The following is an 18,506-nucleotide window of genomic DNA, read 5'->3' as shown; positions in this document are numbered from 1 at the left end:
AGTTATTAAGCAATCATAGTCTTGAGCGAATAAACTGGGCTAGTTAAAAGTCACAACTGAATGTCAGCTCTTGTCTTGCTTGAGAAAGCTGGTAAGGGCAGTTTCTAAACCAAGGGAATCTGACTGTTCTGTGTTCGATTTGTTAGGTCTGGCTCAGCGTGCTGAACTCTGCTGGCAGCTGAAAGGGGAAGTCGGGGAAAAAAAGGCAAGTTCCCGGTGCAGAGGTGCTCTGCAGCATAAAACTGGCATTGGAGGAGCTGCCGTTGTCACGCTGTACCAGATGGGCTTTCCTGAAGCTGCCAGGTAAGTGGCATTCTAGGTTTTGTCTGGCAATGAATCCTTCTGATTTTTCACAACCAATGACGTTGTACATGTTAAAAAAAAAAAAAAAAAAAGTCCTAATTTTGTTGTCTTAGTTCTCAAAAGAACAAGTATCTCATTACCTTGCTTTAATAGCATGGCTTTAAAACTTTAAAGATGACAGTTAACTTACAAACTTAACCAGCCTTAGGAAAATTTTATTCAAAAAGGAGGCAGCATAGTCAAAAGAGAATGTTGAACCAGGAGCCAGAGCTGGCCGGACGCTTGTCTCAACCTTGCCAACCTGAGTAATTGTAATTTAGGCAAGTCATTTTTGGTTTCCTTTCCCACAACTTGTTTTCTCCCCATAGTGTCCCAGGCTTCTGAGGTTGTTTGGAGAAAGTCCTCAAATATGCTGAGTGTATCTCTGCAGATTTATGTTTATGAATCCAGCTAAGCCCTCACTGAGGCTAGACTCCCGCTAGACTCCTTTCTATTCACCTCTTGCTGATTTACTTCCTGCCCTTGTCAAATGACTGTGCTCCTCAAATCTCCAAACACTTATCTTTTCCAGGCCTTTTCAGGATCCCTCAACTTCCTTACTCTTCTCTCAGAGAAGTGCTCATCATTTTACAGAAGGAAAAAGCCCCTTTTCCTTTCCAAGGCACAGTTTTTCTTTGCTTCCTTTTCTTCCTAATCATTTTCTGTAACTTTATTCCAAATAATAAGTACACCCTCCTTTTGACTCTTTTCCTTGTTGCCTTTCTATTGACTCCTTTCCCTCTGTCAGCAAGCATGTTCAGATCTTCAAATCTTCCCTGTCCTAAAGCTCTGTTTTTCTCCCTACCTTAATTACTTTTTTTTTTCTTTTTTCATGGTGAGCCTTTTATATTGAGCCACTTTTGTTTCTATTCTGAAATGTCTTTAGTTTCTTATCTCACCATTGAGATCAGGTAAGACCACCAATGGTCTGATTATGATATGTTCTTGTTTTTATTTTCCATCTTCATTCTCTTTAACCTTATTGTAACTTTCAACACTAATTGTGAAATTCCTTAGCCAAGGCTCTAAGTTCTGCCCAAGTCCAGAGACAGAGTGCTAGCAGCCTTTTATAATTTATAAGCTTCCAGATTCCAATCAAAATAAGCATTCCTTTCAGTCTGTTTGATCTTACCACCGGGTTTTTCTAACAGTGTACACAAAAATAGCAGTTTTGAAATATCTAAAGAACCCCAATTTGGCCATTTTAGATTGATATCTCCTTTAGTATATTTTTCCTAATTAAGTACTTGCAAACATGAGCTCTGTACATACTTACATGAATCTGGCTGGAGTGTTAGTGGGAGGGTTAGCTAGCACGAAACCTGATAGCACTCTGTCTCTGACTGTCTCCCGCCTCTGCTCTGCCAGTATCCTCTTCTATCCAAATTGCCTGGCCAAGAGGCTATCTCTTTTTCTTTTCCAACTCTTCTGCTCCCTCCTCCCAGTAAAGAAAATTAAAAAGTGAATCAGAAGTGTTTGTGATTCCCTTTAAGGAGAAACCTATTACAGTTCAGTTCAGTTCAGTTGCTCAGTCGTGTCCGACTCTTTGCGACCCCATGAATCACAGCACGCCTCCCTGTCCATCACCAACTCCCGGAGTTCACCCAGACTCACGTCCATCGAGTCAGTGATGCCATCCAGCCATCTCATCCTCTGTCGTCCCCTTCTCCTCCTGCCCCCCAATCCCTCCCAGTATGAGTCTTTTCCAATGAGTCAACTCTTCGCATGAGGGAGAGGTGAATTGTCCTTGGTGCTTACATACACACCCTGGACCCAAGTAGCATATTGAGCCTTGGCTAAGGAATTTCCCAATTCAAGTCAGGGTCCATTGGGATTTGCTAAGGAGTTTGAGTTCAATATCCAGACCTATGAGCCCAGGTTTTCAGATCTATATCCATTAATACAGCTATTAGTTTCTAAGGCAAAGCAAGGAGTGGGTAAAGAAAGAAGAATGAGAACACCCCCTTAATGGATTTTGAACCAAAGGCTCACACTGAATGCAAGGAATTAGCTCAGAAATTATACGATCTTATTCCAGAACTTTCCCCCAAACCCATTGATTGGACAAAGACTCAACAGTTCAAGTAAAGATCGGATGAATTAATTCTGGACTATTATGAAAGGTTTGAAAAAAACTTAAGCAGTATTCTGGCTTGACACCCTGAATAATTCTCTAACCAACAAAATTATCTTTTGCTTAACGCCACCTTTTTAGAAGGCTTTAATGAGGATTTAGCTAGTCTTGTCAAAAGACATAATCTAGATTGGTCCGAGTTACATACAAACACCTTTGTTACTGGCTAACCAAATTTTCAAGACCATGAAAAAGAAATAAAAGGGGGTATCTATGAAAATAGAAGCCCTTCTATGAAAATTAAGAGTGTTCAATTGTGCCAATTAAATACACAATGCCAATTGAAGGTTAACTGATCTCTTTAATTCCTAAAGAAAGCTAGTTTGAAGGAAAAAAATATAATCTCTTCAGAATTCTGGCCCTGAGGGAATAAGTCCTAATAGGAGAAACTTGATTTTCTCTCCCTGTGTCTTTAGACCAGAGCTCTCAGGATCTGATTGAAGGGGAAAAAAAGGACAGAAAAAAAATTCTTTTTTAAATTCAGCTTATTCTATCTGCTACTTGTAGCTAGTGAGTTTTACATTGGGTATATTTACATTGTGAGATCTGATTCATAACTGAGTTCAGAAAATGAAGCTAGCCATGAGATCTCTTGTTGCGTCTGTCTATATGGTTATGTGTACATTATCTTTGCTTTTACCTTTGAATGATATTATCAAACTCATTGTCAATGAGCTCTGCTTAACTGGATTAAAGGAAATTAAGTCCTTGGATAAATTCTGAAAAGTATAGGAGGTAATTGGCCAGAATTAATTTCAGGTTCCCATGAATTGGGAAATAGTATTGTTAATAAATTAATATCTGGTATTAATGTTTAAGTTTGTTGATCTAATTAATATAGACATGACTTTAGAATCATCAACATTAAGCATAGTACTTTGTGCCTACGTTTGATAAAAATTAAATAGAATCTTCTTGTATTCATAGCAAATTTGTCACCAAAGGAAGTAACTTGATGTAAAGAAACTTTTAAGGAAAGAAAATGTAAATGAGATAAGAGCTTTTAGATAAACTGTATTAAAAATAATTATGCTTTTGGAATGTCTATCTAAAATAGTCTCTCCAGATTCTGGTAACTTGAAATTCTAGGTGCTAAATTAAGTGATGGAAATTTATTGAATAGCTAGGTCATTCCCACATAAAATAAGGTACTGAAATATTAATTACTGAACATTGGCTTCCTTTTACAGAGAAACTAAAGGCGTTTAGGACTATTATTAATGAAAATTCTTGGTGTTATGCTCTTTATAAGAAAGCAAATGTTTTTAGAAATTATTACTGGAATTTATGTTCACCAATCTAAATAATACTAATGTAAAGGACAATTCATAGTTGCTTACACCTTCAGTTTCATAAGAAATCAAGGTTTTAAGAGCTGAGACCTCTAATTTAAGCATGTCATTAAAGCTGACAAAAATAATAAAGGTAACATTTCAGCACAATAGGAAAGTAGAATGTTTTTAGTAAAGAAGGTATGAGGAATGCAATTGCATTTTATTAAGGGAAAAGGAGGTAACTAATCCTGGTGGCTCAGCGGGTGAAGAATCTGCCTTCATTGCAGGAGACACAGGAGATGGGGGTTTGATCCCTGGGTTGGGAAGATTCTCCTAGAGGAGGTAATGGCAACCCATTCCAGTTCTTGCTTGAAAAATCCCATAGACAGAGTAGCCTGGCAGGGTACAATCCAAAAAGATCACAAAGAGTTGGACAGAACTGAGCGACTAAGCACGTACCAGCACGTGTGCACTGTAGCACAAGGGGAAAGGAGGTAGGTCTGACTTGGAACTGGCTATCTCTGGATGGATAGAGAAAGTGATACGGTGATACACTGATGGATACAGAAAGTGATAAAAGGTTTGTGGAAAGTAGACCCTGAGAAAAGTTTTGTGTATGATCAGGATTGACTAAGTTTAAAATAAATTTAATTGAGTAAATGAATTTTAAAAGTAAGTTGGTGAAAAACTTGAATCCAGCATTTTCTCTCTGCTAAGAAAACAAGTTTTCTTAAGATGCTGAACTGCCTTTGATAACAGATTTTAAGTTTCCCTACCTTTTAAGTGATCTGTTCTGTATTTGCCTTTGAAATCTTTTATTGTTACTTTGATTAAGTGAGTAGCTATTGTTTCACAGTGACCTGTGATCCTGTCTATTTGAGTGTTCTAAATCCTTTTGATATTTATTGACGAAACTTCCTATGTCAAATTCTAATGAAGTCCTTTTGATGTCTAGTCAACTTTAGGATGCTTCAGAGTCTCCCTGAAACATCCCAAAGAGAGATATTCAACTAATTAGGTTCATTTGATATATTCAATTACATGGTAAGTATTATCAAATGAGTAATAAATCTTCTTAGGTTATTTTGTGTGGTGGATGTTACTAATATAGATATTCTATACATTTTATGAAATTCCTAAAGCTTGAATATGTCCTAGTAAAATGTTGTCAGTCATAAATCTAGTCATTATCTTAGTGTTCTATGTCACAGCAGTAACCAAGTTTCTTTGTCAACTGCATCATAATCAGATTTTAAACATGCCTTCTTAAGCCTTTTATCATTATAGACAATTATGGTTTTATTCTAATACCTTTGCAAAAACGCTCCCTTTATAAGAAGATGTATAAAATGGACTTCTGGATAATTAGAGTGTTCTGATTTTCAGACCATAGTGCTGAACTGGGTAAGAAATTAAAGAATTCTAATGGAAAACCTGATGACTTCATAAAATTGTTAGCAAAAAGGATTAGTTACATAGGACTTAGTGAACTGGTGAATATGGTTATAATTTTTGTGGTTTATATCTGAAAAATTACTGGCTTGAATATATATTTTCCAGGTAAAAGGAAAACATTCCCCTCAAAATAATTATGACTTACAGCAATTTGGTAAATTATACCTTCGTAAGAAGAATTTAAACATTTATCTTTTCTCTCTATCTGCTCTCTCCAGAGACTGGAAACTCTTGGGTTCCCAGCAGCCTCATCAGATAAATTAGAAAGGCTACCTCAGTAGCAGGTATAGAAACCTCCAGGTATTTTGGGAACCATGGAAAGGAAGGAATTCACCTAGATCTGTCGGACAAAATCTGTGGCAAGCTCTTGTCATGACTTTCCTAGCCCTGAGAAGCTTTTTAAAAAATTCAGTCTGGGACTCCTTATAAAAATTATGGCAAAGCACCTCTTTGAGAAAAACTTGGTTGCCACTGAAGCAGAGCCCCATGCCACCTGCTCCTGTTCCTGCCTCACTGCTCTTCACTCTCCCCGAAGAACAAGTCGATCAGGAAGCCATGCTGCAGCCATGGCCTTTAAAGACACCAGCAAGACTCTCATGGAGCCAGAGGTGGCCATTCACCAGATTAGGATCACCTTCACCAGCCACAGTGTGAGGTCTCTGGAGAAGCCATGTGCTCGTCAGCGGTGCAAAGGAAAAGAATCTCAAAGTGAAAGGACCTGTTCTGATGCCTAGCAAGACTCTGAGAATAACTATAAGGAAAACTCCTTGTGGTCAAGTTTATTGAGACCAGATTTATTTTGCAAACAAATTAGTCTTAATTTGGTTATATTTGGTAGAAATGAAGGTAATTTTAGAGAGGAAAAAGATTATGTTTCAATGAATGTTAAATCCCAATTTTATTAATGGAGGTCTGTATTTACTAAGACTCTCTTCCTGGATAGTTCCTTGTTGTTATGTTATATTAATATGAAGGTTAATTGAATTACTAAAAGGATACTCTATAATTTTTTTCTGAGCTTATCTCAGTGATTTATCTTTGAATGAAGGTCAGATGCCTCACGATCTATGACCAGGGATTGTGCATACTGGAAAAGAGAATGTAAAGGACTGTCTCCAACCTAGATGAAGGACACTTTATCAGGTCCTCTTAACTAGCTCATGCACAGTGAAACTGAAGGGAATTAACTTTTGGATTAATTCCCACTTGCAAAGACCCTTACATTGGACTAGCCTATAGGGAAGATGGCCACCCGCAACATCACCTTAGAATAGCACTCAAATGGAGAGAGACTACACTCACACTAGGAGGAGAAGAAGACATCAGAAGTGGACAGCTAGCCCAAGATCCTGGACCTGACTCACATGATCATTTATAATGTTTTCTTGACTTCTTGGCACTTTGTATATGAATCAAACGTTTTCCTATCATGAGCATGATCATATGCTAATTTTAAAAATCAATACAGTTGTTGAGTTTGCTGCTAGTTAGCTATGTTAGTACTTTTGTGTTACCATGGTGGATTTCTCTCCTCCAAGGCTCAGATTGAATAGCCCTTAGGAAATTATTTTAGAAGAAAGAAAGTTCAGTCCTATTCAGGCTACTCTTGATATTACTAGATGGGATCCCCTCATCTGGCCAATTAATAATACTTGCTCTGACCCTGGCCATAAAAATGAATTTTTCTGGACTTCTCTGATGTTCCATTGGTTAAGACTCCACACTTCCAATGCTGGGATCATGAGTTCTATCCTAGTCAGGGAACTAAGATCCCACAGATGAGCACAGGTGAAAAAGAAATAAAAAAGTTTTTTTTCCTCTAAAGTTACTCAAGCTTAATCAGAGTAACAAGCAAAATTTCAGCCAAGGAATAAAACCTGCCACAATTATGGAATGGATTTATGAGGTTAACACCAGGCTATGCTTATTTAAGTTTTAAGGTCCCTATTTTCTTGGGAACAATTAAATTTTACTAACGATAACCAGCTTAATAACACTAGGAAGTTGGGCTGGGAACCTTATGGACAGTGCCAATATAGCATTTCCCTGAAAGATAAGGCTTGGAACAGAGCAGAATAAATCAGATGACCTGGAGATATACTGGACTCCACCTAATGAAAGTTCTTGGCTTATGGCTTTAATAATACCTCTGTTGTGTGTTAGCCACTCAGTCATGTCTGGCTCTTTGTGACCCCATGGACTGTAGTCTGCCAGGCTCCTCGGTCCATGGAATTCTCTAGGCAAGAATACTGGAGTATTCCCTTCTCCAGGGGATCTTCCTGACCCAGGGATTGAACCTGGGTCTCCTGCGTTGCAGGCGGACTCTTTATTGTCTGAACCACCAACCCAATAGTACTGCTATCTGTGTTATGCTATGTTATTTGTATTTGCCTGTTTTACAAGATTATTGTTTCTTGCATTACCAGATGTGTGACTGAGCCTCTGACTATATAGTTCTATATGTGACCAATGATTGTAATAGTATAACTCTACATGTGGGAAGATACAATAAGAGGGGTTTTTTTCTGAATCATAATAGATTAGTAAGACAGGTGGTCTGGAGACCTTTGACTATTGTTAAATAAGACCTAGCCCAATAGTAGCACATTGAGCGGACTATTAGCAAAATCTTCACCAGACCTAGGAATGAGCCTTTCTAGCACCATGGGATGAAATGGTCATGAAATGCCTCCCAAAACATGGTCAAATTTATAACCATGAGGGGGCCCTGTAACCTACAAATTGGCATTTGTCATGGGCACTTGCCATATACCTCTACAAGGATTAAATCATGTGCTACTGCAGCAGCTGATTTTCAACACCCCCTGAAAGGAATTCAGGGTAGAGAGTAGAGATGAAGCATTGTGTGCTCTGAGAAAAATTGGCAGAACAGGTCTTCAGATAGTTAGGTATTTTCAGAAGTCAATTTTATGAGCCCAATTCTTGTATCTCCTCATATCTAGAAAAGCACAAAAGTTCTTAATGGTGATGACTGCTCCTTCATGAGTAGCAGAAACCTTCTGCAAAAAAATAAGTGATTGCATGTACTTCCCCTTCACGAAAATCACATATATACTGACCTTCCCCGCTCTGGAGCAGTTTCTCAAAGCTATCTGAAATGCTGCCTCAGGCTACAGTCCTCATTTTGCTGCAAATAAACTTAATCACAGCCTTCACATTGTGCATTTTTAAGTTGGCAAATCTTTGAGATCTAAGACTTTGATTCTGCCCTTGTGTTTGAAGATCTCCCTCATACTGAGTAAATGTTTATTGAGTAGTATCAAATAAAAAGATGTTGAATTTTGTTTCCACTTTAATCTAATTCATTTGTTCTGTATCATCTTCTGGAATTCCATCTAGTTCATATTTGGAATTGAAAACCCTCAGTAAAAGCCAAACAATAAAGAGCTACCAGAGTCAGCGCATTAGTATAGCCATCTAATTAGCTCAGAATAGAAGATTATGCATTTAGGGCAATAAATTCTGTTTTAAACATGGAATTCTCATAGTTATTTTATTTTCAGGAGATTAAATAATTGGGAGATAGACTTGTTCACAAAACTCCAGTTGATGTTTCTGAGAAGGCAGAAGGATGAAAAAATCCAGATGTTATATTAATGACTGAAAGAAATTGGCTGGAAGTACTGAAGATAGTTTTGATAGTTTTAGTGATAGAACATAACCCACTTCAAAGGCCAAAGTTGGGAAAATAATTCTAACTCTGATGGTACAAATAAAATTTCAAGTGAGGATTTAAGTACTCATTGTACATAATCTGATTTCCTTAGTTTCTTGTTTGGCTAACTTTGATGGAGCAGATGCTTCATGCCTAGGCCCTTAAGTATGATCCTCTGAGTATATAAGGAAAGGCAGACATACCTTTTTCAAAATGCTACAGAAGCCCAGAGGAAGAAATTAGTATGAAGAACCTAACTTTGAACGGGGGTGACTAGGACTGTCCAGCAGAAGGTAGAGGAAGGGCATCCCAGGCCTGTACACAGGTGTGGAGATTTGCAAATGCAAGATTTGGTGAGTGGTGGTCCTGTGCCGGTAGAGGGTAGATTATTCTGTTGTGCCTGGGTAGAGGGGCAGAGTCAGCACGCAGGTGACAGTAGATTGGATCAAAGTTTTGAAATGCTCCCAATGCTGTGCTCAGGAGTTTGACATTTATCCTGCAGAATAGGAGTTTTAGCAAAAGATGATGTGATTATATTGCACTTTAGGTAGATCATTCTGGTATTACTTTGAGTTGAGTGATGGAGGGACCAGAGGCCAGGAATCCTTAGCAAACAATTGTAGTAGTGTGGGTAAGAGATGTTTAGTGCTGCAACAGGGACCATGAAAATGAATAGGAGAGGTCATATTTAAGAGCTGTGACCAATTTAATTTACAGTTTTAATGAATTGTGCATTTAATTTACAGTTAAACTTTTCTTTCCTTTAGACCGCTTCTGGATGTATTAACTTTGTATTATAACATCATATTCATTTTATACAAGACACAGGCTGGGAATAGATTTGCTGCCTTCTTGTCTCACAAGCATCACATGCTGACTGTCCTGAGATGGAACTTTGATTTTTCTTCACTCCCACTGCATTCTTCCTTTTGGCACTACCATCCCCTCAGTTATTCAGGCCAAACACCTATATCATCCTTGGTCTTTCCCCTCCCCCTTAGATCTCCCTCATTCCCAGCAGCAAGGCATATGGATCCTACGTCCAAAATATATTTTGAATCCACTTCCTTCTGTTCATCTCCACTGGCAGACTGCCTCCACTGTAGTCCAGACCACCACCACTTCCTATCTGGACCGCTTCAGCAGCCTCATAACTCTCTCCCCACCTAAGTTCTTGCATCCCAGCCTGGCCACTGCACACTGGTGTAAGAATAATCACAACTATTTCACTTTCCTGTTGAATCATTTCAGCGGGTTCCCGAATTCCCTACTTTGGCCTGCATGGTCTTTTCCCTGCCCAGTTCTCCAATTTCATTTCTTGCCATTCTCCCCCCATTAACTCTACTCTAGTAACTGGTACTGTCTTACTTTCTTTTAACATAACAAACTGTTTTCTCCCTTAGGATCTTTGCCGTTTCCTCTTTGAATGGCTAGCTCTTTTTCCTCCATTAATTGGATCTTGAAATGGCAACCCACTCCAGTGTTCTTGCCTGGAGAATCTCAGGGATGGGGGAGCCTGGTGGGCTGCCGTCTATGGGGTCGCACAGAGTCAGACATGACTGAAGCGACTTAGCAGCAGCGGCTTAAATTCACTTGTTCAGAGACATCATTCCTCGACTGCTTTACCTAGAGTAGGTTTCTCTTTTTGTTTGTTTTCTAATACTTGCAATTATTTTTGTGTGTTTACTTCTTTTTCTCCTGGAAAAATATAAACTCGGTGAGGGACTGGGTCTCACTTGTTCACTGTTAGACTTCCAGTGCCTCGATTGTGGCAAGCAGTCATTTAACATGTATGAAATGATAGAAGGGAAGGGAAAAGAAGGGAGAAATGGATGGAATGAGTGGGGAAAGAGAAAGAGAAAAGGAAGGAGAGGGGGTAGGAAAAGAGGAAAAGTTGGTAGGAAAAGTTGCTTACTGAGCAGCTGCTAGGCCCTTGACTCCATCAAGAGTATATCCATTTGGTGTTTGTTGTTCCAATCCTAGGCCAACCACTACCAGCATGCTTGTATTATTTCAGAGGAATTACAAATCCCAAGGTGCCTTCATCTTTCACAGATCTTTGAGTCATCTAACACCTGATCCTCTGCAGCTTGTAATAGTCATGGCTGTCATTTTTTACCATGGGCTAGGGTCTCTGCTAGGTACCGTCTCCAGGGGATCTTCCCAACCCAGGGATCGAGCCCAGGTCTCCTACATTGCAGGTGGATTTTTTACTAGCTGAGCACAAGGGAAGCCCATCTGACTGACTAGGCTATCTAAAATAAACCAACACACAAATATGCTTTCTTTATATTCCCTTAACCTGCTTTATTTTCTTTATGGTAACTACATTCTTCTTCTTTTTTTTTTTTTTGCATATTCATTGTCTCTTCCACTGGCACAGAGGCTTCATGAGGGTGAGTTTGTTGGTTTTTCATATTTTTTAAGACAATACCTACTGCCTAGTAAGCACCCAGTATTTGTTGAAAAAATAGGAAGAAAATCTTGTGGGTTTTTTTTTTTTTAAGCTTTTTATGACAATACCAGTTTCCTTTGGGTAAGAGTCACAACATCTTTCTTAGGGTTTTTGAAAGTTACTACATTTATACAACATTTACTGTATAAATGTTAAAAAACCTAGTACCTGTGTGAGTCCGTGGATTGAAATAGATTATTTTCCACAGTTCTTTTAGAACTCATCAAATTGAGGCTGCTCCAAACAGTTCTGCAGTTGATTAATTTATGGTAGATCTTGTCTTTACAGAGATTGAGAAGAAGCTTGAAGATATGATTTATGTAAAATACTACCAGGAGGGCCCTGGGCTAGAGGAAGCAGATATAGATTTCAGGTGTTGCCATGAAGTGATACAAATTGAAAATTTATGTCATATTGTCAGAAGATGTAAGTAAAATTTATGTAAAACACTACCAGGAGGACCCTGGGTTAGAAGAAGCAGATACAGATTTTGGGTATATCTATGAAGTGGTATAAGTTGAAATTTTATATCATATTGTTAAGTATTGAGTGTATTTTACGTTTCTCAGTGTCTTTTATAGCTTCCTTGTAATTTTGTAAGAGTGTATTTCAGAAATTTATAAATCTCCAAGTTTCAGTTATGTAAAGTGATTCTAATTTATTTCGGTGTAATTTCTTTCTGAATAAAAAGGTCTTACCTAGAACCATTCAAAAGAATAATAATTAAAGGAGCCTTAAAAGTGACTTCCCATGTGACTCAGTGGTAAAGAATCCACCTGCCAATGGCAAAGAATCCACTTGCCAAACAGGAGATGCAAGTTTGATCCCTGGGTTGGGAAGACCCCCTGGAGGAGGAAATGGCATCCCACTCCAATATTCTTAGCTGGATAATCCCATGAACAGAGGAGCCTGGTGGGCTACAGTCCACAAGGTCACAGAGAGTCAGGCAGGACTGAGCACATGTATATGCAAGGGTACCTAATATCAAAAGTCCTTTTAAAAATAATTTTTTTGTGCTTGAGTCTCAAACTTTTAAAATCTGTTTTTCTTGTTTTAAAAATGAGCTGATTAAAAGAATCATACAGAAACATACAGAGAAAAAAAATTTTAAATCTCCTGAAATGCCATTCCTAAGAGCTCACTAAAGTGTTAACAGTAACTGATATTCTTTCAGACAGCTCTCTGTGTATATGAACATACAATTTCCCCATAACTAGGATCATACAATACATGAGTTTTTAAATTTATATTACATATGTGGACCTGTGTTTATGTACAGTAATTAGTTCTTGATAGATAATAATCACACTAGAGCAATCTAACAGTAACTCTTTCTCCAAAAAGAGAGCTGTTCTCTTCAGGCAAAATTAGAGATCTACTTCATTGTTTCAAACTTAAAGACATCTTGGTGTTTCATAATTGATTTTAATTTTGCGACCAACAAGGCAATTACAGCAAGAGTCATGTAATTACAATTACCCATCTATGAAGCTAACTAGTGGGCTGAAATAAAGAAAATGATTCAAAACATTTGAGGTGTGCATTTCACTTATGTTAGGGGAGCATTGTGAAGACAACCTATGTGCATATCTCGAAACTCCCTTACTGTAGCACAAAGGATTTCTTAACATCTTAAGGTGATTGTGCTGTGGGTGTGATTGTACTGAATAGCTAATGTGATTGACGTGTCTTGACAAAGTACCCTGCATTTCTAGGATTTTCATAATGATCACCAGTCTTCTTCAGGTAGAGAGGGCCAGGGCTGATTGTTCCCAGCAGGCAGGCACTGGCTCAGCAGCTTGCAGACCTGTTCTGCCACCATCTTGCAAGGATACACATGCATTGGTCTACCTGTTGTTTTATAACCAGCTTTTATTTCTTCATAGTATATTCCCTGCCCATAAATGTAAAACCTTACCATTGGTTTTAATGACCCCATAGTCCCAAAGAAAGGCAATGCCAAAGAATGCTCAAACTACCGCACAATTGCACTCATTTCACATGCTAGTAAAGTAATGCTTAAAATTCTCCAAGCCAGACTTCAGCAATACGTGAACCGTGAACTTCCAGATGTTCAAGCTGGTTTTAGAAAAGGCAGAGGAACCAGAGATCAAATTGCCAACATCCACTGGATCATCGAAAAAGCAAGAGAGTTCCAGAAAAACATCTATTTCTGCTTTATTGACTATGCCAAAGCCTTTGACTGTGTGGATCACAACAAACTGTGGAAAATTCTGAAAGAGATGGGAATACCAGACCACCTGACCTGCCTCTTGAGAAACCTTTATGCAGGTCAGGAAGCAACAGTTAGAACTGGACATGGGACAACAGACTGGTTCCAAATAGGAAAAGGAGTACGTCAAGGCTGTATATTGTCACCCTGCTTATTTAACTTGTATGCAGAGTACATCATGAGAAACGCTGGACTGGAAGAAACACAAGCTGGAATCAAGATTGCCGGGAGAAATATCAATAACCTCAGATATGCAGATGACACCACCCTTATGGTAGAAAGTGAAGAGGAACTAAAAAGCCTCTTGATGAAAGTGAAAGAGGAGAGTGAAAAAGTTGGCTTAAAGCTAAACATTCAGAAAACTAAGATCATAGCATCTGGTCCCATCACTTCATGGCAGATAGATGGGGAAACAGTGGAAACAGTGGCTGTTTTTCTGGGCTCCAAACTCACTGCAGATGGTGACTGCAGCCATGAAATTAAAAGACACTTACTCCTTGGAAGGAAAGTTATGACCAGCCTAGACAGCATATTAAAAAGCAGAGACATTACTTTGCCAACAAAGGTCCGTCTAGTCAAGGCTATGGTTTTTCCTGTGGTGATGTATGGATGTGAGAGTTGGACTGTGAAGAAAGCTGAGTGCTGAAGAATTGATGCTTTTGAATTGTGGTGTTGGAGAAGACTCTTGAGAGTCCCTTGGACTGCAAGGAGTCCTGGGTGTTCATCGGACTGATGTTGAAGCTGAAACTCCAATGTTTTGGCCACCTGATGCGAAGAGCTGACTCATTTGAAAAGACCCTGATGCTGGGAAAGATTGAGGGCAGGAGGAGAAGGGGACGACAGAGGATGAGATGGTTGGATGGCATCACCGACTCTATGGACATGGGTTTGGGTAGACTCTGGGAGTTGGTGATGGACAGGGAGGCCTGGCGTGCTGCGGTTCATTGAGTCGCAAAGAGTCGGACATGACTGAGCAACTGAACTGAACTGAAGTACACATTTGAATATAGGTATCATAATCTGTTTAACTAGCCTCCTCTGATGAACATTGGGTTGTATCTAAATCTTGCAAAAAATAAAGGTATAATAAATTTCCTTTTGTACTCATCTTTGAGTACTTAATGCCCTGATCAGGTTAGCACAAATAATTACAAGGGGGAATTGTTAGGTTGTGTGATATGTATGTCTAGCTTTCGATACAAATTGCCAGTATATCCACCCCAAAAAAGGGGTACTAATTTACAAACTCAATGACAATTCATGAGCGTTAGTAGGAAATTATATCTCCGTATTGTTTTTTAAATTTCTTTCATTACAAGTGTCTATTAAAATGCAGTTGGACTCTCTAAGGCCTGAAAAAAGTTTTTTCATGCCACCAATATTTGCCTGCAGAGTAACCCATAGAATAGTTACTTCTGCCAGGTTGTCCCATTTTTTCAACATTATTCTGTCCAAAAAAAAAGTTTAGAGAGTATCTGGTATGGCTGTATGTCAATGATTGAGTACTTCATTACTAGAATTAACAAAACAGTGTTGTTTTTATTTCACAGTCTTTTTTAGATTTGCAAGTGTATGCCTCTTGCTCCCATTTTAATTCTTCTCCCCCTATAACCTCTCTTGTGTGGACCTTGTCCCCTTATTTTTTCTCTCCTTCCCACGATTGTCAGTTTCCTAAATGTTTGCAGCATTAGAAAGTGAAAGTATTGGAATCTTTTGTCAATTCATACATTTTCTGCTTTAGCAAAAGAAGCCTGGCAAGAGATTTTATTTCCACTTTTGTCCCCATTAGCAGTACTCCATTGTCCTTCTTTGAATTCTGTCTTAATTTCTTGTTCCCATTAAGTTTTAGTACAGGACCTACTCCTTGACCTTTTGCTACTCAGAAGTGCTTTTCTTCAAGCAAGGAGGCACTTAGAACTTTCTTGGTATTCGTGGTCTCCAGTTTCGCAAGAGATGTGTAGTTTCTTTACACTTTTAACTCTGTCCTCCCTGTCCTTTTCCTTACCCTCTCTCATTTCCTCTTCAAATGAAAATGTTTTATTGACCAAAGGATATGATTTTTTAAGAGGATCTGTTGCTTTTCAAAAGTAACAGCAACTGCAAAATTAATCTACATCTATCTTAAGGAAGTGGGAGGAATTTCGAAGTATTCAGGTGGAATTCCTAAACGTTTGCTGTGTTCTCCTGCTCTTATTTGTTGCTGTCTGCCATAACTATTCCTGAGGCATTGTGCAAACAGATGGCATAGATGCAGCTGGAAGTTCATGGGTCATTGGCTTCCAGAGGAGGTGTGGCTCTTTGGGCGGTCCAGCACACCAGTATTGCTAATCTACTTTTCCAGATTACCTCCACAGAACCTTGAAGGATAAAGGATTTCAATGAATGTGGGAAAGACTTTGAACTTTCTTTTAATTTATGTATGGTGACAGAAACGACTTTTATAGGCTAAAGTTAGGAAGTATGGATGTAACCTAATTTGCCTTTGGTATGAAAAAATAGAAAGTGCACTGAATTTGAAGTTAAACCAACCCGAGATTGAGTTCTGGTTGTATTGCTTTACTTGTCATATGTCCCTGTCTCTCAGGGAACGTAGAGTTAAATGGGAAACAGACAAGAAAAAATTTTCCTGGGGGCGGGGCGGGGGCGGGGAATCTGTTTTAACATAAACTTGCACATGGTTGCATGTGCAAAGAGCTATTGAAGTGTCCAGTAGAGACAGAAAAGCCTTTCCACAGGACTTAGCACGTGAACTGAGACTTGAGTTTATGAAGCTGGGTGGGAATGGAGAATATTAATACCTCTCCAACTACTTACAGGGTTTCATGAAAAGTAAAGAAATAATGTTTATAAATAAGTGCTTGTAAACTTTATAGCCCCCAAAAGATTATTATTGTTATTAATTTTTCTTAATGTTAAAATAATTTTAGTGAGATCTTCTAAGGGAAGCCAAAATAAGAGAATTTCTCTTCACTTTAAAAATCTGACAGTCATTTTGGTTTCTTTATTTAACTAGGAAATGTTGGTAGTTGATTTCAGAACACTCACTTGTAAGATTTGCCTCAATGGCTGTTGAGATAAGTAGGCCTACACTAAATATTTTTATAATAGCTTCTTTGAGGTCCTAAGACTCAGGGTTGATTCTAGATAGTTCAGGAGTGTCATCTATGTAGAAGAAAAAGATTTACACACCCACTAAGATGACTAAGATAAAAGAGACAGACATAAATATTGGTAAGGATGTGGAGCACTCGGAACCTTCATTGACTGCTGGTAGGATTGTAATGTGGTGCAACCACTTTAGAAAACAGTTTGATAGTTCCTCAAAAAGTTAAACATCACCTTATGATCCAAAATTCACTTCTAAATATATGCCCTAGAGGAATTAGAGCTTATGTCCATGTCAAAACTTACACACAAAAGTCCATAGCAGTATTATTTATAATAGCTAAAAAGGGGAAACAGCCATCAAAGATGAGAGGCTAAGCAAAATGTACTGTGTCTGTACAATGGAATATTCTTTGGTCATGACAAGTAATTAATTACTGATACATGCTTCAGTGTGGATGAACCTTCAAAGCATTATGCTAAGTGAAAGAAGCCAGTCACAAAAGAACATATATGTTTGCATTTGTGTGAAATATCCAGAATAAGCAAATCAATGAAGACAGAAAGTAGATTAGTGGTTGCCAGGGGCTAGAAGGAGGAGAGAATGGCAATGGTAGAGGGTGACTGCTAACGGATATGGGTTTTTGGGGGGCTGATAAGTATGCTCTAAAATTAGATAGTGATGTTGGAAGGAGAAGGAAGGAAAAAGGAAACCACCCTACAGAGATATGGATCTGAGGTTATTTTTCCAGCCTCATTTCCCAAGATCCAGAAGTAGTTGATGGATGGGATATTACTTGTGTAATTCTTCATACAAACCCAGGAAATCAGTTAAAACACTTATCTTTAAATTCTGATTGTGAAACACCAAAAATATATGTGAAATTTACTTGCACACAAACACAAAAAATAGAAGAGTTAGGGTTGCTACATTTTGAGAGGCTGAGTGAATTTTTCAGACATTATTGAGACAAATGAAGCCTATTTCAATAGAAAGTGCTGCTGTGCCACCCACTCCCCCATCCCCCCGTCCTTCCACCAGTTGTGAGCAGAAAGCCATTTTCATCAGAAGATCTGGCAGATGAAGGAGTTGCTGCCTAGTTGCCTTTTGGATTTTTCTGGGTGAAAGATCCTAAGGGAGCCTGGGGACTGCATGTTGATCCAGCCGCTCACGTCATGTATCTATTTAAACATTTAATTTGGGGAGAAAGCCAGAGGAATGAACTTAATATAACTCTGTGTTGTTTTTCTTTCCAGGAAGGAGAGCAGTTTGTGAAGAAAATTGGTGGTATTTTTGCCTTCAAGGTGAAAGATGGCCCTAGGGGTGAAGAAGCCACCTGGGTGGTGGACATGATGACCAGAAGGACCTGTGCTCCCTAACTCAGGTCAGTGCAGTGATGACTTCATTGATTAAGCACTGACAAGTTCACAGAGGAAAATGGGGGCCTGCCTTGGTGTCCCCAAAAGACTGGCTTTCGAGTTATAAAACCTTGTCAAAGAACTGGGGAATCTTTGGGACTACGACTAGGTCCCAGCTGCTTCTTCCCAAAGATTGAGAGGCTCCATCACTGTGGCTAGCCTTATGCTTTGGAATTACACAAACTTGGATTTAGAGTCCTGGTCCTGCCACTCACAGATTTTGGCCTTAAAAATTATTTCACTTCTCTGAGCTTTGTTTTTTACATTTGTAAATGGAAGTAATAAACAGTACCTATTTCATAGGATTCATCTGCAGATTAAGAGAAATAATGATCTCCTAATTAACCTGTGAAGTCCATGGTTCAGTGTATGGCTACATGTCCTCAGAAGACCTAACTGTACCCACTGTCTCC

The 18,506-nt window shown here is 38.7% G+C and overlaps 1 protein-coding gene across 1 annotated transcript in view; it reads left to right on the top strand.

The window, feature by feature from the left end:
- Positions 1-233: 233 nt before the first annotated feature.
- Positions 234-18,506, top strand: part of LOC100297152 (sterol carrier protein 2) — a 33,788-nt gene continuing 15,515 nt past the window's right edge. The window contains 4 exon segments of the mRNA XM_070556554.1: positions 234-303; positions 5,424-11,277; positions 17,932-18,032; positions 18,034-18,059. Coding sequence (XP_070412655.1) covers positions 11,200-11,277; positions 17,932-18,032; positions 18,034-18,059 — 205 coding nt within the window. The 5' untranslated portion in view covers positions 234-303; positions 5,424-11,199.

Source organism: Bos taurus, chromosome 3 (genome assembly GCF_002263795.3).
Source record: "Bos taurus isolate L1 Dominette 01449 registration number 42190680 breed Hereford chromosome 3, ARS-UCD2.0, whole genome shotgun sequence".
NCBI lineage: Eukaryota > Metazoa > Chordata > Mammalia > Artiodactyla > Bovidae > Bos > Bos taurus.
The sequence above is the reverse complement of the archived record's forward strand: the minus strand, read 5'-3'. Positions and strand labels throughout refer to the sequence as shown.